Genomic DNA, 24,723 nt, shown 5'->3' on the forward strand with positions numbered 1-24,723 from the left:
AGATATGCTCCCTGAACAAGATAACAGTATTCTGCGCCTATTCGATCATGTGTGCACCTTTTCCAATACCACTGGGACTATGCAATGATATTCACTAGCTGCTGGCATGTTTCTAAGTCTCATATAAATACAGTAGAGAGTTAACTATTATAAAATCATTGATAAAATCATTGATAAAGGAAAGAACAAGGTCTTGGAGCATGGTTCATTAACAATGATATACCTATCCGAGGTTACAGCTTTGTAAAAAATCTTGCCACGTGGTATTTGGTGCACACAAAGCAACCTCGATGTCTAATAACTAGTGATAAGTCTTTCTAAGAAAAAGAGATAAAAAAATCATGATTTTAAATGGAAACAATCCATCACACATACTCTTCTGCATCATTTGCCAATGAGAAAGATTGTGACTCCATGGGCTCATGCATTTGTCAAAGCTCTGGCAGAGCCTTCATGTGGGACGGTGCCAAAAGAACTGAAGGAGTTCCTTCGGCATCCCCCAGAGTTTAACCAACCCCATCTGTCCTGTAAAGCAAAACTGCATCAGGGAGCCCATAGGAGATGTGGCATGGCTGTCACCGATCCTGCTCACGGTTAGCACAGCTCCTGGAAAGCTGTGGTTGGTGCTGCTCAGTAACCTCAGCTGGGGACCAGTGCTCCTGCTTTGTACAACAAAGGCTGCCTCACTTTTGGTTCCTTCCACAGCATCAATGGCATACTCACATAGTGTCCCGTGGAGACCCTGCTCTGATGGGCTCAGAAAATCCTTTGCATTTTTGCAGGTTTTTGGAACTGAAGGAAAATATACCCGTCTGCAGGACGCTGGGGGGAGAAGATATCCCAGCCAGCTGAGCCTCGTCTGACATGCCTTGCTGGGATTCATCCCATCCTGCCAGCTCTGCCTGCCCTACCCATGCCGCAAGCCTCGGGCAGGCAGAGATGCTCTCCTTCACTCAGAGCGTCACCGCTGCCGGCGTGGTTGGGTTGTGGCAGCTTACGACTTGTTCAGCTCAAAGCAGAAAAGGTGAAAGCAGCGGCTGGCCCTGGCCCTGCCCTCCCCACGGAGGGAGAGGGTGGAGACTCCCCGGGGTGGGGGAGCACAGGGAGCCCAGCCGCCAGCTCGACCTGCAGCAGATGTGATGATCCAGGCGCCGCTGCCCGGCCCCGCAAGCTGAGCGAGCCGTCGGGGCTGTGCTCCGGGTCCTGCAGGGATCCCTCTGCCAGCTCCTCTGCAGCGCTGAGCCGGACTTGCTGCTGCTGGGTGAGTCGGTAGCAGCAGCTCAGCCCTCCTACCGGCACAGGTTCAGCTCGGTGCGATGGCTTGCACTGCCATTCCTATGGAATGATATTCAGCAGGTGTTTTTCTCCAGCAGCCAAGGAAACCACAGCAAGACGCTCGTCTGCCTTCTCCCAGCTTTTCGAGGGATTTTATTGGGAAGGCAAGAAATCAATGAAAATATGGTTTATAAAAGGCGGGGGGGGGGGGGGGGGGTGGTGTGGGGGTGTGAGAGGGTGGATAAGTTTCAAGGCATAAATTAAAACCAGAAAAAAGGTGAAAAATGAGAAAATTTTGCGTGAGCTGCCGTTCTCGGTGTTCCCTCATGCATGTTAACACGCGTGCAAATGCCTGCATGCACCGTGTGCTCCTTGCTTGGTCCCCAGCTAACACACAGAGCTCTTTTCATGGAAGGTAGGTTACAAATCCCCGGTAAATCGGCTGGCAATTAACTTACAGATTGCCTGAATCGCATTATCCTTATTTACTCACTCAGCTTTAATTTCTTGCACGCGTTCCTGAGAAAGAGTTATGTATGGTCCTGGCCCCTTAGCATCACCACAGCCATTCTCTGGTCAGTCCACATCCCTGGAAATGGCTAAAGAAGAGGGGAGAAAAGGTATACTTACAACTTCTGGGAGTTTATATATATCCAATGTTCAAAATGCGCATACAGTACTGTTTCAGCTTTCAGGCTGCAAGACTTGACTTTGTACCCACTAAAAATAGGAGAAATAATAGCACACTTAATTGTGGTTTCTCTGGCTTGTTCAAGTATCCAGAAAAAAAGACTGTTTTTAAAAAGGGTTTGGGGAAGCTTCCTTTAGTAAATTATGCTGAAAGCTGCTTTTGTCTCTAAAACTCTTCCTCCTTAAGTAACTTCAATGCTTATTCTCTATAGAGGTAAAATCTGTTGAGTAACTGCTGGGATTTTCAAAAAGGCATGTCTGAATTTAGCTAGTCATAATTTTACTGCCCCTCCTATACTATTGTTCTTTAGTATTCTGGGTATTTCTATTTGAACTGCAAATCCTTCTGCTGCCAAAAGATTTGCAGGAAGACTGACAGGAATAATGTTCCTTAGCATTTTATATAGCCAATGTATCTTAAAGCACACAAATACATTTACTGAAACTGTTTGAAAGACTTGGGTATGGTATTGTTGTGGTTCAAGTATGTTTGAATCAACTAAACTTTGTAGCACATTTTGTTGTTGTTTGATGGTTTTGTTTAGTTCCCTCGTGTTTGTAGGAAAAATGAGGGTTTGTACTTTACAAGTCTCAGACTAATACTCGGGAAAGTGACTGCACTGAGACCTTTATTTATGTGCATTGAAACAGTGGGCAAAGAGATTTCTCAGTTGTTTTAAAGAAAGTAGTTTCATTTTGACATTAATGAAAGGTTAAATCTCTAGATCCAGTACTTTGCTGATAAAATTTTCTGAGACTAAATATCTCTGAAGTAATTAGACCTGAGTTGAAATTATGCTGAAATCAGTGATAATAAAAACATTTCAGAACTATTTGGCTAAACAAAAAAAATTTGCAAAATTTCCAGAGAGTTTATAGATTTTTATTCTGCTGATGCAAAGTGTACTATACCCAGGGCTAATATGATGAGGACGTTAAACACTTTATTGAGATTAACAAATATTTCTGAATACAGCAGGCAGTACATGTTGTCATAGAAATTCCTGCTCATTTCCAATCTAAAATAAATATTTGTAAGCCATTGACAATGAAATCTGAGAAACTTAATTTAAAATTTGCATAGAAATTGATTTGATTAACATTCATCTTAGTTGTTTCTTTGTCCTGCACAAGCTCTGACTTAAAATATTTCCTGGCTGTATGTCACATTAAACTTAATGAATTCTTTTTAAACAGATAAAATCTGCAATATTTTAAAAATTCTATTACTGAGGAGCAGTTGAAACAGCTGACACATTAGCTGTGAAGGAGCAGGACCCTCTGTTCCTCTGGTGAAGTTTATTGCTAGATCAGAAATGGGAAGGTTGATGTGTAAAATACCAAACTGATTATCTCACTACAACTTTTTACACCACAGCGAAAAAGAGGTATCCAGAAAAGCAAAGCAAATTAAATGCCTAATTTTAGCAGGTGTGCATCATTTCTACTGCTAGCACTTCATCTTCTCCCAGCATACTGTTAGCTGAGATCCAAGTGGCCCCTCTCGGAGGCTTCCACGGATCACCCAGGCAAAGCCACGGCTGACCTGATCCTGTGTTGGTGCCAGCCCTGCTCAGAATGAGAAGCTGTGTTTTGGGACTTCCCCAGGCCTATTCCCACCAGCATGTCCAGAGCCCTGTCATTCTGCCAGCTCAAGGAGCTGCTGTGGTAAAGACCTTGCATGCACCTTTGAGAAGGGAGCAGCCAACACAGATTCCACACAGCAGAAATAACCACTCCAGTTTTAAGTGAATAAGCATTCTGCAATTTCTTTCTGCAATAAATTCTAGTAGCTCTGAAAGAATGAAATGTTATTTTCACTATTAAGGCAACATTTAAAACGGGTATTTTTTTTACATTGATAAATGGCATGTCCCCACCAATAAATTTTTTTTTTCTGGAGGAAGGAGCAGAAAACAGGTACGAGGCATTCCACCTGTCCCTGCAAGTGGCACAAGCACCCTGCAGCCAGGAAGAACTGTGACAACTTAAACCAGAGGTGCAGTGAGACCTGAATCCAGCCTCTGATCACAGCCACTAATAGTTAAGGTTTTCCCAAGGGACAATAGCAAAGAACATTGTTTTTGCTTGGCCATTTGGGTCATCAAGCCTTCCTGAACTTGGAAGTTTCCTGCTGACAGCTATATTAAATAGCCATTGAGAGACTGTTTGCTATGGATATATGTAATTCTTCCTATACCTGACTTAATTATATAGCTTCTACACACATTTTTGCAAGGAAGTGTACAATCTCATCATAACTTGATCGATAGATTAAATTTGACTATGACATACTGTCTGTTCTTAGGAACAACACTGTAAAAACAGTGTGATCCTTTACTTCTGAAAACAGTTTCTGATTCTCTGCTTACTGTCTACCTGTCTAGTTCAGTCTGGAAGAATTAATTTCTTTAATTCCCAAAAGAAAGTTTTTTTTTTTCCTGAAGAGCATTTCAGAAATTTCAGTGCAAGTGTTGAGCTAGGTTTTTATGCTAGTCTTTGGAAAAAAAAGACCAGAAACCAAACAAAATCAAATTAAACAAAGAAAAATGTAGCCATTCTGTTGAGTATGACTGAGGTCAAACTCTACCTCATTTTTTTCCTCATTTGCTCATAGTTTTGCATGAGTAATACTGAAATTAAGCTGAGAAAACAATAAGATCAAACAATATACTGATCCAAATACCTTATATATGTAGTGATATATCAAGGTCAGAGTCACACTGTTCTCCTGACTTCTGCGCTCTGTGCTGCTTGGTTATCTAACAGCTAAAGGGATTTTCTAATGCCTACCCATGGTGTTGCCCCTATGGTTAAGCATTTGGTGCCTAGCTCAGCAAACATCTGCTCAGCACTTGGTGAGACTTTGTCAAGTTCCCACTGCAGTTCTGAACACACATCTCTAATTTATCAAAGCATCCTTTCAAAGGGCACTGATTGATGTCCAGATAGATTAACCCAGAAACTGCAGGAAAAATATCCTTATTAAATTACCTGTCCTTCTCCAGGTAGGTAAATCACAAGTGAGAGTGTATGCAGTTTATCAGTAAAAGGCCTCTATATTTTAAATGTTGCACATTTGATTGATGTTCAACTTATTCAAAATACATTTTAGCTAAAATTAAAGCTAGACCCATTGTAATTACATTTCAAACACTGTTTCTTTGCACTGAGTTACCATTACTGATTACTAAAACATTAAGACCTTATATTTTTGTCAGCACAGAAGACTACGGCTTTCTCAGAGGAGGAAATCTTGGGCTAGACTTGGGATAGCATCACTGGGAGACAGATGAACCAGCCTTTATGTGCAGATAGGCTGGTTGCTGAACTTAATGCTTCCAGAGGTTTCACTGTGCTGATAGCCACAAAGGAGAGCTCAGCTGTCTGTAAAGCACCCTTAGCAAACTGAGAAGATAAGGGCTTAGATTTGGGTTTTTATGTGACCATATGAGCCTGTTAGATTAAACGCGGGGTTTTTGTGGTTTGTTTGTTTTGTTTTTTTTTCCCCCAAGGCTCCTTTTTACTAATGGCTCTCAAATTCATTCAGCATGTCTGAAACTGTGTGATAATTTGCCTCCTTTCTTGCTGTAAGCAGTGTAACTATGCTGAGGGAGGGGACTGGTCACCCCAGAGCTTCCAGCTGATCATCTACCCTCTTGATTTCCATGAACTATTGCATTGCTAACATTTCCCATAGTGACAATTAAAATAATTATACTCTGATGAGTCAACATGTTATATAGAGAGGCCAGGCCCTATCTCTCACCCAGATGACCCTTAAGGAAGCACAAAGGGGACAGGTCTGCATGCATGGGGACAGCCAGGGATGCTCCACTGTGCAGGTGGATGGCTCACAGGCAGAAGCCTGGTTGATGAGGGAGGTGACATAACTTTAATTATTATACAAATACCTTCTAATTTTCACATGGAAATCAAAGCCAAGGAAGATAATTACTTGGCAGCAGCAGTGTCAGTTTCCATGTTGCTATATCCTTGGCAAAATTATTTAGATTAATAGAACAGTTGCTGCCTGTGGCCAGGTGCTGCTGCTGAGGGGTAGCTGGAGGTGGAGGATTCTGTGGGAAAGATCCCCTGGGGTTGTGCTGTGGTGGACACAGCCACTTCCAGCTGCTGAGGCAAAGTTGAGTGTGTCAGTGATGCTGGTAGAGCCTCTCTGGAAACATGTGTAAGAAAGGGCAAAAGATGTTGTTCAGTAGCTATAAGAGAGGAGTGAGAAAATGTGGAAGAAACAGATCCCAGAGAAGGAAGTCCAGGTGGCAGAGTAGATAGTCACCTCAGAGAGTGGCTGGATGGGCAGTTGTGGCCCCCCAAGGCCAGCCCACCCCAGCAGAACATCAGGCTGGAGGGAAAATCTTTTATCTCCCTACCTCTGGTAGACCCAGCTCCTCATCAGCTTTGTGTTATCTCCAGGTCTGAGCCCACAGGACCCAACTTCCTATCCAAAAGAGGGACTCCTAGATGGGCCTCTTCCAGGCCCACCATGGGCCCTGTGCCAAGCACTGGACCCAAAAGATACACCTTTCCTCTTCATACCTAATCAAATCTTCCCTTTCCTGTGTTTAATTTCCAGAGGAACGATGGCAGAAGACCAGCCACACCTATGCATTCAGATGTCAGAATCTGGTACAAATGGCATTCCCAGTAGAAGGCAGTCCTTGCCAGATTTGACTGGCAGGTCAGGAAGTGTGCTCACCTTCCACAACATCTGCTACTATGTGAAGACAAAGACTGGGTTCCTCTGTTTCCAAAAAACCACCAAAAAACAAGTTTTGAGAGATGTCAAGTACGTATTTAAACATCTCTTTAGAGTATGTGTAAGTTTTATTTCTGTCCAGAGAGTTGACTTCACTCATGTCACTGAGCCATTCAGCACAATATGCAGATCAAGGTTTAGAAAAATTATTTGTATGTGTGGTTGCTTCATGTTTGCAGCTGTGCTTAAACCCAGGTCCTCAGTCCCTGGGCTGGGCCTGTACATCAGAGAGTTCACTTCCCTTGGCCCTGGGAGTACAGCACTCCTGGCTGCTATCAGCACGGGGCACACCAGCCAGCTCTGCTTGCTCTACACTCCCTGGCAAACCTCCCACTGTGCCAGGGTGCTTAGCTGAGATACCAACAGCCTGTCCTCTGTGATTGTCTCCTTCCCTCAGGTGGCCTTGGGAAAGGTTAATTTTTCAGGGGATGTAACTTAAAATGTTTAACACATTAATATAAGTGCAGGTTAGGTTAACTTTGAAGAGATGTAAAGGTTTCTGGAGTTTTGGCATTTTTTTTTGTTGAGTTGTTTGGTGGTTTTTTCCCCAACAGTGAGCATTACTGCAGTAAAGCAGCCATGTCATCATGGCCTTTGTTCAATAATCAGTGGATAAAACTTGCCCATTCACAGTTCAGTAGTTAAACTCAGTGGCAAAGGCTCATACAATATGTCATTCCAAGTCACCCATGACTTTCAGCTCCCTAACTCCAATTTCTATCATAAATATTCACCCTTTTGTATAGCTCAATCTATCCTACTCTTTGCCCAGGGAATTTCCACACCTGCTAAACATGAGCTCTTAAATGCCTTGTTGCTTTCCTCAAAAGCCAAGTGTTGTGGTACCTCAGTTGACTCACATGGGTCATTTGTTGTGGAGGAAGGCCAGTCCTACAAAAGACTTCCTCCTTGGAGATCTGTCCTCTAAGATAAGATAAAACTTAGTCATGGTGACTGAGCTGTGGACCCCGTCCTGCTTCAGGACCCCATGTTATCTCCCTGTAAACTATTGGTCCTTTTACCCTGGTCTTAAACCATTGGTCCTTCTCCCAGTTCTCCCCTTCCCTATAAAAGCCCCAGCTTTTGCCCAGTTCAGTGGAAGTTTGTCACTGGCCCCCTTTGCTGAAGCCTGCCAATAAAGGACTCTGTGGAATGCTACATGGCTTCCCGTCTCTTGTCTACGTGTCAGCTGGGGTAACCCATGAGTGGAGTCGGGATGATCTGATCACAGAGCTGAAATCACAGCTGAAAGAGCTGATCACTTCAAGTCTCAGAATGTGCTCATAAGGGTTACCCCTGGTTGGAAACTGCCTGAGATCCCTGCACAGCCGTTCCTCACGGGACCCCTATCCAGGATAGACAGTGGTGGTGCTGGGCATTGGACTGATCCCGTGAACCAGCCACCAACAATTTGTAACATTTTCCATCTGGCTTTTGAGTTTCATGGGGCTTTAATGTCAGATACAGAGAAATATCAGCTGCATTTTAAGGAAAGATAAATCCCTAGTTTATTCTGTCTACAAGTGACCATTATTCTCTCAGTTGAGAGAATAATACCTTCAGAACTGAGTATGGTTAAAGCAAGTGTGTGCGTCTCTTGTCTTTGATCCATGTGGTAAGAAACATGTGCAGACTTTGCTACATTTTAGTTGTGTTTCTGTTCTGTCTTCATTATATGATGATTAGTTTTTCTTGAAATAGAAATAAAAGGTAGGGTAAAGTCTGATCAGAAATATTGCTTGTGAATAGGCAGTTTCATTAATTCCAAAATTAATCAGATACAGAAAGTAGTTGTACGGATAAGTTACTCTGGCCTACCAGCTGAAACAGGCAAAGAAATAACTGCACCCTAACTATTTTGTAAAACTGATCTGTTTTGTCTTACAGTGGCATCATGAGACCAGGACTGAATGCAATTTTGGGACCCACTGGTAGTGGTAAATCTTCGTAAGTGCCCCCGTCTCCCTCCACAGAAATTAGACCAAGGGGAAAATGAAACTGTACACATTTAGCAGTAATGGACTTCTCTTTCAGAGAAAGATTGAGTTTTTATTTAGGTCTGTGAGAGCCTCACTGTTTTCTGAGAAATACTTGAATTCAAAAAGACAATCAGATTATATGAGAAAAGTGTAATCCAGTTTCAGTCCACACTTTGCTGATAGTGGCTCCTTACACACCATTCTGGTAATGTGTAACCAATTTGAGGTTAAACTTAAATTATTGGAAAAATGGACATGGACCTGCACAGATCTCATTTCCTTAGGAAACCAGGACAACTCAGTCCTTGCAAGTTGCTGGGGGTTTTCTAGATTGCAAACATATAATGTGATCTACTTTTATGTAGCGGTTCATTCCATGAGCTGGGTTGTGGTTCAGAGAGCTTTGCCTCCTGCATGTTCATTTGAAAAAGTAACCAACTTTTCCTTTAGGCTACTGGACATTTTGGCTGCAAGGAAGGATCCCCATGGACTCTCTGGTGACATTTTGATCAATGGAGCTCCTCAGCCTGCCAACTTTAAATGTACCTCTGGGTACGTAGTACAGGTAAGTCATTTTTGTCACTGTGGATTTTATTGTAAGAAGTTGCTGCTGTGTTGCAAATGCCTTGCCTTGATTCAAGAATCTAGGAAAACTCCTTAAAATTAGAGTCAGCATGTCACAGAAAGATGGTCTCTCAAAACACCTTTAAATCTCAACTTCCCATGACTGACAGAGTCCCTTTGCAAGAGACAAGCAGATGGTATCTAAAAACCTCCCCTCCTTCCTCTGACAAAACAAGATGGGAACACCTTCACCCTAACCCACATGGACCCAACCTCTCTTCACCTTCCCTTTCTTTCTGCTCTCACATGTGGTGGGCTGAGGCTGCACTGGCAAGCACACTGTGATAATGACCTGAACTGTAGCTGCTCCTTAGGTCCCTTCAGCCCTTCCATCTCCCCCTCAACACCTCCAAAAAACTGAATAAGGTAAGGATACATAAGGGATGGTTTTTAATACTTTGCTGTTTATGCATTTTGATATCATGCATGATGGAGGCTGTTCCTATATGGCATTGCCTTACGAATTTAGGCAAATATAATTATGTGCATGAAATCCACACTATGCTATGACACTTCAAGGCATTGAAGATGCACCTTACTGCATGGTCTGACTGCTGCCACTGTCACTCTGCATGCAAGGACAGCATAAAACATAGGTAGATACAGTTCTCAGAGGAATAAATAAAAACTGCTGAGCAACCACCAAGTATCTACTGTTTTTTTTCAATGAAGGATGATGTGGTGATGGGAACCCTGACTGTAAGAGAGAATCTGAAGTTCTCAGCAGCACTTCGCTTGCCAAAGTCAGTGAAGGAAGAGGAAAAAAATGAGCGAGTCAATCAGATCATCAAGGAACTGGGTTTGAGCAAAGTGGCAGATTCCAAGGTAAAGCCTGTAAACATATTTAAACCATACTAACCATAATAAGTGGTTTACTAATTAACCAAATGGCTCGTTATGGCAGATTAAAAAAAGAGTAAATTTCATTTTATTGTGTTTATTGTGTTACATTTATTGTATTGCTGTTTCAGTAATATAATAATTAGTGGCATTTCTGTCTGACTGTGCTGATGCTGTCGTATGGTATTACATTGCAGGGAAGAGGAAGAAGAAAGGGAAAGATGAAAAGGAAAACTAGTGGTTGGAGAAAAAGACAATACCTCAAGTAATGTTAACATTAAGAATAAGGCTGTGTGTGAGATAACATTTACATCTGTTTCTGACAGTAGAGTCAGAATTCCTTACAACTCTCCCCAAATACTGTCATGTGGGTAGATGCCATTCACTCAAGGATTTATCTTTGAGCCAAACAAGACAAGTTTCATGTTTTTTTTCAGGTTGGTACCCAGTTCTCTCGTGGGGTGTCTGGAGGAGAGCGGAAAAGGACCAATATTGGGATGGAGCTCATCACGGATCCTGCCATCTTGTTTTTGGATGAGCCAACCACAGGACTTGATGCCAGCACTGCTAATGCTGTCCTACTACTATTGAAAAGGTGATGGCCTTGGAAACAGCTTCCCATTCTCAGCATTCCACTCTGCTATGTTTCAGATGACTTTGACTTGAATTACAATTCAAATGAGCAAACAGGGAATTCAGATATGTAGTTATTTACCAGTGAGCCAAGGATTCGCATAGGATAGGAAAAAAACTGTATGAATTCTCTCTTTCCAAAGTGAGAGTTCTTTTCTCACACAGACACTGTAAATATTACCTAAATATTTTCTTCTTCTTTATTTTTATCTTTCTTCTCCCTTCTCTGGCATACCAAGTAGATCAGACTTCAAGACAACTGAACTTCCAAATGCTCTTATCTAAACACTTAATCAACTTGCAAAGCTGACATCTCTGTCATTCTTCACATTCAGGATGTCAAAACAAGGAAAGACAATCATCTTCTCCATCCACCAGCCTCGGTACTCCATATTCCGACTGTTTGACAACCTGACACTTCTGGCTGCGGGGAGAGTGCTGTACCATGGGCCAGCCCAGCATGCCATCGAGTACTTTCAGTCCATTGGTGAGCACAACTTCCAGCAGGGCCAGCCTTTGGTTTGCACTAACTCGAGTGAAATGCCAATAGCTCTGGGCCAGAACTGGACACGGTGTGTCCAAGGAGGCTCAGCATTGCAGCAGGCTGAGCCTTTCTCTGGGTATTTCTCTCCTTGACCCACATGTGGATTTGGGAGAACTGTCCCTGGGTGCATCTTAATTAGAGAAAGTCGGGCTAGGGCTGGGAAGGGCACGCTGCCAGCTGTCACCTCACTTTTGCTGACAGTGCTGCCCAGCAGTGCCACTCATCCCTTGGGAAAGCACAGACTTTCCAAAGGCTGCCATGCCTTTGGTACAGGCTGCTCCATGGGCAGGATGTGTGGCTGTGCTCCTGACAGCCAGTCACATGACCCCACCCAGGGCTCATAATGCTGTCACCACAGTGTCATTGTCACGACAGGCTACCAGTGCGAGCCCTACAACAACCCTGCCGACTTTTTCCTGGACATCATCAATGGAGACTGCACCGCCGTAGCAATGAACAAGGCTGATGAAAGCAACACAGGTATGAAACTCAGAGCTGAGTCAAGTTACCCTGCATGTGTGGGAATGGGAATTTAAGAAACTGTTTTGGTAACTCTCAGCACACAGAAAGAGCTTCTTTCATCTTCAAGGCAAAGCATCTGAAATCTTGCAGAAGCAGAGATGATAAACCAGGACAATTGTTCTTGTTAAGGACATAATTTGATGCAGTTGTGACTTGACTATTTTACCTAATGGAACAGTTTTTTCTGCTAGGAAATTACTGTTTTCTTTCCTCTGAGCAGGGTGAGAAGGGGTAGAGATAGGGTATCACTGCTCACCTGATGTTTCCCTGAAGTTGTGCTAAGACAGAAATTTTCCCCAAACTAATGAATCAGCTCTCTCCTATTTGTTGGAACATGCTTTCTCATACTTTTCTGCTGCCACTCATTAATAGCTCACTCTCTTTTCACAGGAGTGAAAAGGCAAATGAAGTAATGAATATGCTGAGTGCCCAAACACAGTTTCAATATACCTTTACCAAAGGAGCAGCCATCATTTTACAAAAATGCTCTGATCAGGGTCTGGCAAATATTATAGCTGGCAACACACATCTTATCTGTCACTAGAAAAGCTCACACTGTACTATAGTTGAGAAAAAAAGGAGGATCAGCTGAAATTTATTTATGACCAAAGTAGACACATGCAGGATTACCTGGATCTAAAATTCTGGGAAGTCCAGGATTATGTCATCAGACACTTACAGAAACCTTTGGGGGCAAAGGGAATGCAAAAATCACAATTTAATTAAAAGCCATGTTGCTGCTAGGTTGCAACTCCCTGGGCAGACTTGGGTTTGCCTGGTCAGCGAGCTGAGAGGCTGCTGCCTGTGGGACAGGTTGCATAGACAATCACAGAGGTTTGGTCTTATTTATACCGACTCTTTTGAACTATCTGCTATGGGACTGAGTGCAGTAAACCCCTGGAACTATGTGTGCATCTTAGTTCTTCTGGTTTTTTAATCTTTCCAGCAGAGAGCACTGAAGAACCCTCTGAATATGATAAAAACTTGGCTGAGCAATTAGCAGAAAAATACTCCAACTCTACCTACTACCTAGAAACAAAAGCACATTTAGAGAGCATTTCTTCAGGAAGTAAAAAGAAAGCCAAAGGAGTTTTCCGGCAAATCACATATGCCAATTCCTTCCTCCACCAGCTGAAATGGGTGTCAAGGCGCACATTTAAAAACCTGATAGGAAACCCTCAGGCTTCCATAGCTCAGGTAAGGCTATTGGTATCTATAATTTTGTGGTATATGTTGAATTTATTTGGCTCCTGGATTATTGGCTAAGTCACTGGGATGGTTTTGCCTCTTGATATTTTACTTTTTACTTTTATTTTTTATTTTACTTTACTGCAGTAAGCATCTGATGAAAAAGTGCTTGAGGTCTAGGAGTCTGGGGATAGGAGGTGTCCTGAATGCTCCCAAATGTGGGACTGTGCAGTAATTAATTTTGGACTAATGACTTTGGGAGGCAAGACATGTCTCAACAGGGCATTCAGCTGCTCCCAGCCTGGAGCACATTATGTCCCAAATAGTTTCACAGATTTGCTCAAGAACATTCTTCAGATTTGACTCATTGTCCAGACTTGGCACTGCGGGGTTTGGCCTCAAGTCCCCTCCCCCACCAGGAAAAGTTAACAAACTGCATTTGCATACTTAATTAAACAGCACAAAATGAAGTGCTGGCAGTTGGCTCAAGTTGCAGTCTCATAATGTGTGTGCTGTTTGGTCGTTTGACTGTTCATATTGGTGATAATGTCTTGTGGATAAGATGTCATGAAGTCCACAATGGGGTCTGACATCCACCATGAAAGATCATCACTGGCTCTGTTTGTGTTGCTTTTTCTGAAGGATCAGCACCAAAAGTGTTGACTCCTTCAGAGCTGCACAATGCTTTCAAAAATGAAGAATGTCTGGCTGGCCTCTGCAGAGTGACTAATCCTCGGGAATCTCCTAATTCATGGCCCAAACTCTGCAGCCACAGAACCACTAAAACTACCACTGCAACTCTCGGCAGTTCTGGAGAGAACAATAGAGAAACTGGCCTGAAGCCAGGGGTATAAATTATCTTCATCATGTTTTATATAGTGAATGAATAAATGGTTTGTGTGGAGGTAAAACAAGTCCAGAATCCCTGAGGTTCAAAGGGCTTTGAGTAGGTGTGTGTGCCTGTATGTTGATACTATGGAGATCCTTAATAATTGCTTTGTAAAAGCCTGACCTTGTGACAAGAATTAGGCTCTCAAGAACCTCCTTCATAGCCCAAGGTTAATGGTCCTGACTTGTTTCTCACAATCTTTTTCATCTCCCACCCTCATTAGGGGTGGATTTGTCTAGCATTCTTTTAGGGGAACATGGCTCATTAAGCCTTTTCTTCATTAATCTGCTCCAAAATGGTCTTGAAATGATCCCTGCCTTCCACCACAACTGGTTTAGGAGCTGAATTATCCCTGACATTTGCTCCTTTCAGCAGATCTTAGTAAGAGTGTACCAGGATCAAGTAGTTTAGGGTGTTAAGACTCATGCATTGCTTGGGCTTAAAAATGACAGAACTGCCTGATACCATCAGTTTTCCTGAGCTTTTTGTCATTTTGAGCATTTAGCATTTAAAAAGTGTAATGCACACACTTCAGTCTTTTAAGTGACAGCCTTGAGGAAGATGTTATCTCTGCTATTTAAATAGTTACTGACTGCAAATATCAGTGTATCTATAGCCCTGTTGTAGCATCTCATTAAAAACAACCCCATGAGTAAGATGTATGATAGAACCCAGTAATTACACACCGTGGAGCATGAAAATAAAGAGTCATCCTCATCCTGGCAGTCAGGAAAACCTTTGAAGCAATGAGAATGATACTTCCCTCTTCTCTTTTTCCTGTTTAGCTTTTTATTACAGCATTCCTGGGGCTGATTGTAGGTGCCATTTTCTTTGGACTTGAGGAGAACTCTGCTGGACTACAGAACAGGTCAGTCAGTCTAGGCAATGGATATTCAAAAATTTTATAAAAAGGAGCTTACAACCTCTTTAAAGGAAATGCTTCCCCTCACATCAGTAAGGCCAAGCCCATGTGACTTGGAAGTGAGCATGTGATTTTGCTCCTCTAGCAAGGTCCCTGCAGAACTGAGAGGGTTAAAACACACAGACTTGTGGCTATATAAACGTAGGTAACTAAAGTTGTAATCTTGCAACAGGTTCTATTCGCACAATTCAATTTACCAGCAGTAAGAGATTTTCAAATTATGCTGCTCTATGTATCATTTTGACATCTGTATGTACCTGACCTGACACATGAGTTTGCCACTATGAAACCTCTGGGTTCTTAATCCTGAAACACTTCTGTTTGTTTAAAAACCACACAGTTTTAAATTGAGTGGGAAGTGCCTTAAATTTCTGTTGAAAATGTGAAAACTACTTCTCACACCGTTGCATTGGTTCCTCACAGTTTGCAGCAGACAAATGCCTTCACAATCTGAGAATATTTAACGTGTTAGGAAATGACATTGAGGAAAAAACCAAACCACAGCCCCTCAAAAAAAAAATTCAGTTGATTTTCTATTTTTTACCTGCATCAGAGAATGTACTATCATCATTACCTGCCAAAACCAAATAATGACTGTACCACATCTATGTCAGGCTTGTTACAGACTCAGACTTGTAGCCAAGACTTTTACCATGGATTTTGGGAGATGCAAAACTTCATGCACTGCAGGTGGATTTGTATACTCTGTTGTGGAAACACTACATTTACATTCCATTTTAAATAACAGCTCACTGTGTTGCTATTTTGCAGAGTGGGTGCAATGTTCTTTCTGACCACCAACCAGTGTTTCAGCAGCGTCTCAGCTGTTGAACTCTTTGTTGTGGAAAAGAAGATATTTATGTAAGTAAAACATACAGAAAGATTACCAGGCTCTGCTGTTAGACTGTGAGTTTGTCTGTCATGCTGTAAATATCATTTAAGTACAGCTGGTGCAAAATTTTCAAATTATTTCACTGATAGTGCTCATTGCAAATGTACTCTGTTAGTCTGCTAGTGAGTTGTCAGCAAACCCCCCAAAAGATACTTATGATTACAAATGACTCAGAGTTTAAGTTTGACACAGTAGGAAAAAAACCTTGAATACTCAGTTTTGGCATTGATAAATAAGTTTGTGACTTGCTAGTGAGGGTAATAAATATCATCTGACTGGATTCTTTAAAGCAATGCACATTATTCTGTAAAAAATACAAAAATTATTCAGACTTTACCCTCTCTGTCTCGATGACATGGCACATAAATTTACTAAAAATTATGTGTACAAATACCCACGTTCATTTGCATATGAAAATGTCACCACTTCTATAGTGTGTAGGCTTACTGGAAAGTTGCATTATAGCCTAAGTATGAAAGAGTTTCTTCCAGTTTGAGCTAGAATGCATTTGTCAAGAGGTGAAAATTGAACTGTGTTTTAGTGGTTAAATCTGTGACGTGCTGTACCTATCTCTGTGTTCCAGACATGAATATATCAGTGGGTACTACAGAACATCTGCGTACTTCATAGCAAAGCTGATGGCTGATTTAATACCCATAAGGACTATGCCCAGCATCATCTTCACCTGCATAGTTTACTTCATGCTAGGCAAGTATGGTCTCCTACCGTCTCATTCCAAGCCTCTAATAAATCATCATGGCTCATGCACCTTACATATGTGTATGCATACATGGGTATTTATATAGGCTAAAGCCCTACACTGGTGTGGCAGTGGCCACTGAGCTTACTTTTAGGACACCATGTTGTTTTCTACAGAAAAGACACAAAGATTTAAGCGTTCATCAGAGAATCTGTGACACATCTCATCTCTACTGCCCCTAGAAGGAAACCACAATCATTACTACATGGTTTTGATTTCTTCCTTTTCATCTATGGCCTTCTTGGCTTCTGATGACTTTAACAAGATACTTTTCTGATCCTTGCAAGAACTCCTAAAAGAAAAGGTTTTGTTTTAAGATATTAATACTGTGTGAATTAATACCAGCTTGTTGGCTTTGGCCTGAGTTTTTTCCCTAAGGAGTAGGAAACAGGCCACATCAGAAAGAGGCTCTCAAACTGTGGAAACGGAATGAGACAGACCTTACCACTGAATCCATAGCCATCTCAAGGCTACTAGTTTCTTTAGGGGAGCTCTCTGCTGGAAACTAGTGAAATGCTGTATAGCTGCTGCTCATGGAAGTGCACTGGAAGTTTCTCCTCTGATGGACAACTTGCAGGCACTTCGGATGTGTGAAGTACTGTACTTCTACACATTCTACTATTTCAGTCTTACTGCAGTGTTGAGTATCCTACTTATTCATCCTGTCTTCCACTGTTAGAACAGACACATAAGGGCTGTCATGGGCACCACAGCAGTCTTGGGTCTCAGTGACACAGCCTGTGCTGGCAGACAAGGTGTAATTTGTAAGCAGGACACACTAGGAAAGTCAGGATAGTGTTCAGGTTATAGCAGAGCTTTCAGCAGGATTATTCTGAATCCCCTCTTCTTCTGATCTTTAAGGTTTGAAACCAACAGTAGAAGCCTTCTTCACAATGATGTTCACCCTCATGATGGTGTCCTACACAGCCACTTCCATGGCACTTGCCATTGCAGCAGGACAGAGCGTGGTCGCTATAGCAAACCTACTCATGACTGTTGCATTTGTTTTTATGATTGTGAGTAGCACTGTTCAGTTCTCTAGACTGGATCATGAAATCCCAGAAATGCTGAAATCCAGAAACCCTACTAGCATGGAGTTCAGCTGAATTCTGCAAAAAGTCTGTTGCAGCCAACATATCCTGATTTATCTGATTTGAGTATCTAGATGCTGTGGGGTGGAATATTCTGATTTATCTTCTGAATGAACAAGAAGTGGGGGACTGGAGGGTTGGATGCGAGGAGGAGAGTGGTTCCTCTGACTTTCTCTCTGTGGCTCTGGCAGACAGAAAACTGCCTGGAAAGTAGGAAAGCCACTTAGGGCTACATTTCATTCTCTCTCCCCTAACTTTGTTAAAGGCAAATGTGTCTGGCTGAGAACATGACCTGCAGCCGCCTGCTTTCTGAGATCACTAGCTCAGCTGTCCTCTTCAGTTGCAGAGCCCACCTTGGGCATGTTAAATTGGACAACATACAGCTACAGTCAGGAGACAGGCACCTCAGATGAGGCAGAGCTGAACCTACAGCCAAAATCCACATTACCTCAGACACAGGGCACACAGGCAACACCCAGAGCAGTCCCACACTGAGGAGCAGCAGAGAGTTCATACAAACCCATGTGGGACCCCAGACAGGAATCATGTGGGTGTACTGCACAGGGGAAAGCATTCTTTGTTATTTGTTTCAGGGGAAGGACCTGAGGTTATGGCCCAAAGCTCGGTAACATATAAATCCTTCCCTTTTGTTCTTCTGCTGGAAGAGTTTCTTCCTCAAGGAATGTTTTCCCATTCCTTTCTATCTGAAGAAGCAAAGAGCTAGAGCTAGAGAAGAACACATGATAAAAGCATGTAATTTGTAGCTTATTTTTCATGTTATTGTGGCTTTTTTTTTTTTGGCAATTATTGCCTCTAGATTTTCTCTGGGTTGCTGGTCAATCTCACAAGCATCATGTCCTGGCTCTCCTGGCTCAAATACTTTAGCATCCCTCGCTATGGAATGACAGTAAGTGCTCTGATTTCCTGTGTACAAACCTGAAAATGGCTTGCTAGAAAGGAATGTGTTTAATCATGATAAAGAAATCTTCGAACTTGATGGCCTAATGTGCAAAAGGAAAGCTAATTAAGTACAACAGCCCCAGATTGTTGTACAGTATCTTGAAACAAGAAGGGCTTCGTATCAGCCAGTATCCACTGCAGTTTAGAAGAGCTCATTTCTGTAATTTGGAAACATCTCATATGAGAGGCACAGCTACTACATCCACTGGACTTCAGCTGGACAGAAATGTTTCAAAGTAAAAAACAATGTTATCCCCACCCAAAAAAAGTAAAAATCTTCTGTTTGTCTTTTCCATCAATCAAACAAAAACTTGTCAAGCTAAAGCTATTCTCCTAATCTGTGAAAATTTAAACTAGAGTGATGTTTTGCAGAGGAATCTGGGCTTTACTATGCCTGTGCAGAAATAGTCTGGCTGGGGGGGTGGTAAAGCCTGTTGTGGTACATGCTTTACCAGGTGAGTACAGGCTGCATACATTCCTCTCTTAAAAGAAAAAAAGAACTCTGCTACTCTGCTAAAAAATGGGGATTTGGCAAATATAATAGTGATACCAGAACATTTTTAGAACGAATTTTAATTTGATTATATCTCATCTCGTTAATGTATCACTCCTTTAACTACTAATTTTTGTTGTCATTATTTCTTTTATTTTAAAAGGCTTTACAGATCAATGAGTTGACTGGTCTGAACTTTTGTGGCAGCGGTAACAGCACAGTTTCAAGCAGTGACAGTAGATATCAAAAGACAGGCCCGATGTAAGTATTTTGGTACATTGAAATGAATCCCACCATTAGTAACTTTAGAAGTCCTAGAACATCAGTCTGAGTATCAGAGATACTCACTGATGACCAGAGAATCTGTGAGTTTTTATATGGAAAAGGAACCTTTGACTGGCTTTTTGCATTCTGACTGCAAGGAACATTCTGCTTGTTGTCATATTTAGTATTTATAACCCTAGAAATATCTGGAATTATGCTTCTTACTTTGCTTTAAATTGTATTTAGTGAGAGCTATGCACACACACACAATTGTACAGCCTCACAAAATCCATTTCAGCTTCCTATGTGAAACTGGAGCCTCAAGAAAAGCAAGTTTACAAATGGAAAATTAACCACTGACATTTAGGTGGTGTTTTCCCGGCCTGCTACACACATGCAACCACTAGACATCTTCTACCACTGCAACTTCTAGACATCTTTCTAGATCCTGCTGACTGGTTTATAAAATGACTAAGTTTATTGATGTGTGTGTATTTATCTGTAGGGCATGCACTGGAGAGGAGTATCTGAAGAGTCAAGGTATCGATGCGAGCCCCTGGGGCCTGTGGCAGAACCACCTGGCTCTGGCCTGCATGACACTAATCTTCCTTACCATTGCCTACCTCAAACTGTGCTTCATGAAGAAGTTCTCTTAAAACCAGAGGGAAAGATGCAATTCCCACTGTTCAGTAGTTTGCAACTGTAGTAGTTGTGCAACTGACTTGATTACTTTTAAAGAGACCATTTTTTTTTTACTTTTATTATTATCCAAGCCAACGACATGAATGGCATCCTTGTATATTAAATATGTTATAAATACATATTATAATATTGGCTTTTCACAACTATTGAGATTAATGTTATATGTATAATGTTAAAATGGCTTTGCTGTGTGAATGTATTTTTTTCTTCTCCTGCTATTAGCAAAAAAATTAGGCATAAGTGGAAATAGTTGATACAGCATGCTTGAACCGCCTGCCAGTTAGGATGAACTCCAGTGAACAGATGATGGGGACCTGGCTACTATCAACACTCACCTCCTGTGGAAAGAAGGAGCCAAAGCCCAAATTAAAAGATACCAAGAAGAGGATTAAAACTGCAAGCCAAGAAATGCACATGCTCTAAAAAGGCAGATCCAAGGAGTGACCATGCTAAATAGTTCCTGGAAGGTGTAAACTAGTTAATGGAAAAGTTTGAATATGCATAAAGTCTATGAATATGTGTTGTAGTTTATTTTTGTTTAAGGTTCGTTAAAGCTTGTTGGTATGTTCTTGTTTCCCCCTATTGATTGTATTGGTTTGGCCCCACTTGTCAGTTATGTAAACCCCTCCTATTTTTCCTGAATGTTCCCTGCCAGTCACCTTATCCCTGCCCCTATTCCCTATCCATCATTGTAAACCCCACCCCTTCTTTCAGACTCTTCTGTGTCAATCATTTTTCCCTCAAGGCTCCACTGGTTAATGTATCTTGTTCCCTCCCTCTGTATATCCCTATTGGCCCTGAATTTGAGATCCCCTCCCCTTACTCCTCCCCTCAAGATTCTCCATTGGTGCATGGTTTGTACCCTCCCTTGGAGCTTGGGCAGTACTTAACTTCTTGCACAGCAGTGCGGGAGGCTTTCTCAGACCTGACTCCTTCAGGTATGGATCCCTTGTTTTACCTGACCTAATAAAACCATTGCTGGGAACTTCAATCTGAGAGAGACTCCTCTACTTTCTTGCCTCCACCTCTGATGCCGTGCACCACAGAGCTTGGCGTGGCCCAAGACTCTGGAGGTTTTGCTGAGGGAAAAGCCTGCTCCCCAGTGATTCCCCATTCTTGGTGCCTGCCTGTGCCAGAGTGCAAAAGGCCACTGTAGAGCTAGCCAGAGCTCCAGTGCAGTGCTGCATCAAACATGCATCAAGGTGACGCAACAGAAATGGAATATAAAGGGTGTTCCCAAAACACCAGGAGTGCTCTTGTCAGAGCACCAAGCATCCAGGTGTTAATCTTTGCTTTATTATCTGTGTCTCTTATTGTCTTTATTAAACTTTTAAATTTTACCAGGAGAGTGAACCTCATTTTTTACAAATACTTACTGATAATTTACTCTTCCAAAATGTCTAGTACAGCTCACTCCTTTTTGCCACAAAAGTGTACAGCTATTCATTTTTTCAGAAGACTATTCAGTCATTCTGCATGTTCTAGCTATGAAATTGTCAAAGACTGTATCTAATGTTTAGTGGCTTAACCTGAGAAAAATAGTGGTTCCATACTTTAATTGGCACCTACCTTCACCAGGAAGCAATTCAGTCTAAAGCAATGCTTATCAGGACACCAACACAGTCTCAGTTGCTGACATGGTTACAGGATATGTGAGACAGGGACAAAATCCCTTCCATCCCAGTGCCCTTTTCTATTTGGGAATTGTGAAATACAAGGCTCACTCTCCTGGTAAAATTTAAAAGTTTAATAAAGGACAATAGGAGACAAAAATAATAAGACAGAGTTTAGCCACCGGGTACTTAGCATTCTGCCAAGAGCACGCTTGCTGTTTTGGAAACACCCTTTATATACCATTTCTATTGCATCAGCCTGTTGCATATTCATAAGCAATTATGCATAGTCAAACTTTTCTAAGAGCTGTTTTGCATGGCCACTCCTTGGGTCTGCCTTTTTAGAGGATATGTCTATCTCCATTATCACCTTCAGTTTGGGCCTTGGTCCATTCTCTCCACAGATGCTAGGTGTTGGTAATTGGCATGTCATCAGCAGGGTCCCCATCATATGTTCACTGGATGTTATCTCAGACAAGCAAACAGCTCAAGCATGACTATCAGCTATTCCACTACTATGCCTAAGTTTAGTTAAAATAAAAACTGTAGCAAAATCACTTTAACAGTATATATATGACATCCATTCCGATGGCTTTGTGAAAAGGCAGTATTATAATATGTATTTATAAGTCTGAACAGACCAAGTGACCTCAGCCACTCCTCACATGCTTTCCCTCCAGAACCTCCACCTTCTCAAGGCCTTTCTGCCTTCGCTTAGAACACCACTCCTTGAGAATGGTTGTAATTCTGTCTACTAGGCAGCTCACATATGTTGTAAATTTAACATCTTGTCATGGAGTTACTTTACCTTTAAGGGAGTTGGAGTTGCTGGGAAGTGCTTGGAGTCTTTTCTCCTGACCAATTATCGGTCATTGCTGGGAATTGACAGCAGTTTAGGCCATTGAAAAGTGGGATCAACTTGTGAACCCTACCTTAAAATGTAAAAGAAGAGCTCTCTGGGTGCTCTTTGTTTCCTGGCTGTGACGGGTGGCAGAGCTCCAGGCCTCCCGTCCCTGCCCAGGCCATGCGGCCGGGCGGGGATGGGGCCGGGCCTGCCCCGTCTCCCGGCCGGGAGATGGGGGTGCCTGGGGAAGGTTTTCCTCGGGCCTGGGCCGAGCCGATCTCTGGCTCGGCTGCAGGTTTTGCTGTAACTAATTCACTAGAAACTGCTCAGTAAAGAAAGAGAGAGGCCTTGGACTTGCAGCGGGTTGGAGCAGCGACCACACGCTCCAAAGCAGCCATGAGGAACTTTCCATCACAGACGGCTCCAGCTCCTGTTCGGCAGAGATCCCCGAACCATCTACAAAAGCCTGGGCAAGATGTTAACTCTTTCATTACCCAGATGAGACTTGCGGATTAATCTTTTTATCCAGAGAGAGAGAAAGAGAGTGATCAACATGAAAAGAGACTTTATAAACTACCAGTGACAGGAAAGAAAAGAAGCTTCAGGAAAGGTAGAGAATTAAGAAGATGCTTTAATTAAGCTGAAATGTCTCCCAGTTAAAACTATGGAAATGGACAAGGAAGTCCTGAAAAGAACTCCTTTAATTCATGATATAGGATCTAGAGAGGAATAGTGTTCAAAGTGTAAATTTGAGTAAAGAGTAATTATAGTATAGTGAAGTGCTGGGAGATTAAAAGCCTTGAGAGGCAATGAGAAAACTGTTGGGAGATTTGAAGCCTTGAGAGGCAATGAGAAAACTGTTTTCTGGTGAAGCTCACAGAAACAGATGAAGAAGACTTTTTTTTTTTGCCTTTGAATAACTTATCCTTAAAAATGCTATCCCTAGACTCATGGCCCATACGCACTTCAGAGTGATGTGAAAATGGGAGGAGTGAACTCTAATAATAGCAGCTCTGAGCAGCTAACATTAGGGCAATAGAAAACTATAACAAAAATAGTTTTCTTGTGAGAAACTCCATAAATTAACAGGAAGAAACTTCTGTTTCTCTATAAAGACTGGTGAAAAGACTAGCAAGAACTGGGACTGTTTTAACCATCAGAGTTCCAGAGTTTTTGTCTCTGTTGTCATGTGAACAAGAGAATAGTGGGTAGATAGGGGATAGAAAGGTTTTTCTGGAAGTTTATTCTGGTGTTCTTATTATTGTGGTTTGTCAATAAACTTTCTTTTTTTCCCTTTTAAATTGTATGCCTGTTTTGCTCTTGTTCTAATCCATATCTCACAGCAAAAAGTAAGTAATTTTCTTAGTTATTAGTTTAAAACCACAACACATCTTCATACATATGACATTAGGATTCATGTTGATCTGATCAGTAATTATTGTATTGCTTTGTTGGTAAGATGTCATGTTGCTGGGGAAAATTAAAGCATCAGAGCACAAAAAATTGTCTCAGAGTGTTCTGTACCTTTAGCTCAGCCCTTTTTAAGCAGAAGGAAACACTGAGGAGATAACAGCTATGTGGTTATTCTAAAAAAATTGACAGGAACTCCAGGTCCTGGTACTACAAAGAAATGAAAATAGAATTTTTGCCCTTGGAAAAAAAAAAAAAATCATGCCAGATTTTGAAATGTAGACATCTACAGCCCATCTAATTGCAGCTGGTCCTTATAATTTCAACAAGTTATAATCGTGATCACAGACTGTGTTTCAGTCATAAAAGAAAATAATTTCAGTATACAGCAGTGGTTTCTGAAAAAGAAAATAGTCAAACTAAGTTGAATTACTCCCATTTTGAACAGGCTTTGACACCATATTGCACAGATAATATTTACTACAAAACTCTGAAATTTTCTTGCTTTCCACTATTTATTTCAGCAGCTGGTCATCTATAAGAATGTAGTTACATAGAAGAAATGTTTCTTCCAGTACTGTCCAACACTTAACTCTGTACACTCATAAAATTCTATACCTCAGAGTTGCATGAGCAAAAATTACAGAAGTAGTCACACTAGATTTCTCTGTTGCAACATAGGCTTTAAATTAAGATTTTGTTTTTCTCTTTTTGTCCAGCACTGCACTTCATGTGTTCTAGTGAAAGGTACCACTGCCTTCTGTAGGTGCCACTGTAGGTGATCTTCAAAGTCCCTTCTAACTCAAAAATT

At 41.8% G+C, this 24,723-nt stretch overlaps 1 protein-coding gene and 1 long non-coding RNA gene across 8 annotated transcripts in view; one reads left to right on the plus strand and one right to left on the minus strand.

The window, feature by feature from the left end:
• Positions 1–22,938, minus strand: part of LOC147653166 (uncharacterized) — a 29,065-nt gene extending 6,127 nt beyond the window's left edge. Inside the window, exons 1-2 of the long non-coding RNA XR_015286939.1 lie at positions 22,591–22,938; positions 1,769–1,874 (exon numbers count right to left, since the gene is read on the minus strand). This is a non-coding gene — a long non-coding RNA (uncharacterized LOC147653166). The remainder of the gene's footprint in view (positions 1–1,768; positions 1,875–22,590) is intronic.
• Positions 1,046–21,036, plus strand: ABCG2 (ATP binding cassette subfamily G member 2 (JR blood group)). 7 transcript variants are annotated; one of them, XM_023926343.2, is made up of 17 exons: positions 1,046–1,261; positions 1,374–1,439; positions 6,560–6,772; positions 8,630–8,689; positions 9,172–9,286; positions 10,018–10,170; positions 10,623–10,780; positions 11,154–11,305; positions 11,738–11,842; positions 12,831–13,081; positions 14,747–14,829; positions 15,655–15,744; positions 16,359–16,483; positions 17,397–17,551; positions 18,444–18,533; positions 19,243–19,340; positions 19,849–20,094. In XM_023926343.2, exons 3-17 carry the CDS (start codon positions 6,567–6,569, stop codon positions 19,997–19,999), a joined length of 1,992 nt encoding a protein of 663 aa, XP_023782111.2. In that variant the 5' UTR covers positions 1,046–1,261; positions 1,374–1,439; positions 6,560–6,566; the 3' UTR covers positions 20,000–20,094. The 7 variants fall into 7 exon arrangements, with proteins under 7 accessions (XP_023782111.2, XP_023782113.2, XP_023782112.2 ...); XM_023926345.2 differs by having other exon boundaries at positions 12,834–13,081; XM_086889614.1 differs by lacking the exons at positions 1,046–1,261; positions 1,374–1,439 and adding exons at positions 1,802–1,895; positions 20,268–21,036 and having other exon boundaries at positions 19,849–19,883.
• Positions 22,939–24,723: the final 1,785 nt, after the last annotated feature.

Source organism: Cyanistes caeruleus, chromosome 5, assembly GCF_971803275.1.
Source record: "Cyanistes caeruleus chromosome 5, bCyaCae1.hap1.1, whole genome shotgun sequence".
Lineage (NCBI taxonomy): Eukaryota > Metazoa > Chordata > Aves > Passeriformes > Paridae > Cyanistes > Cyanistes caeruleus.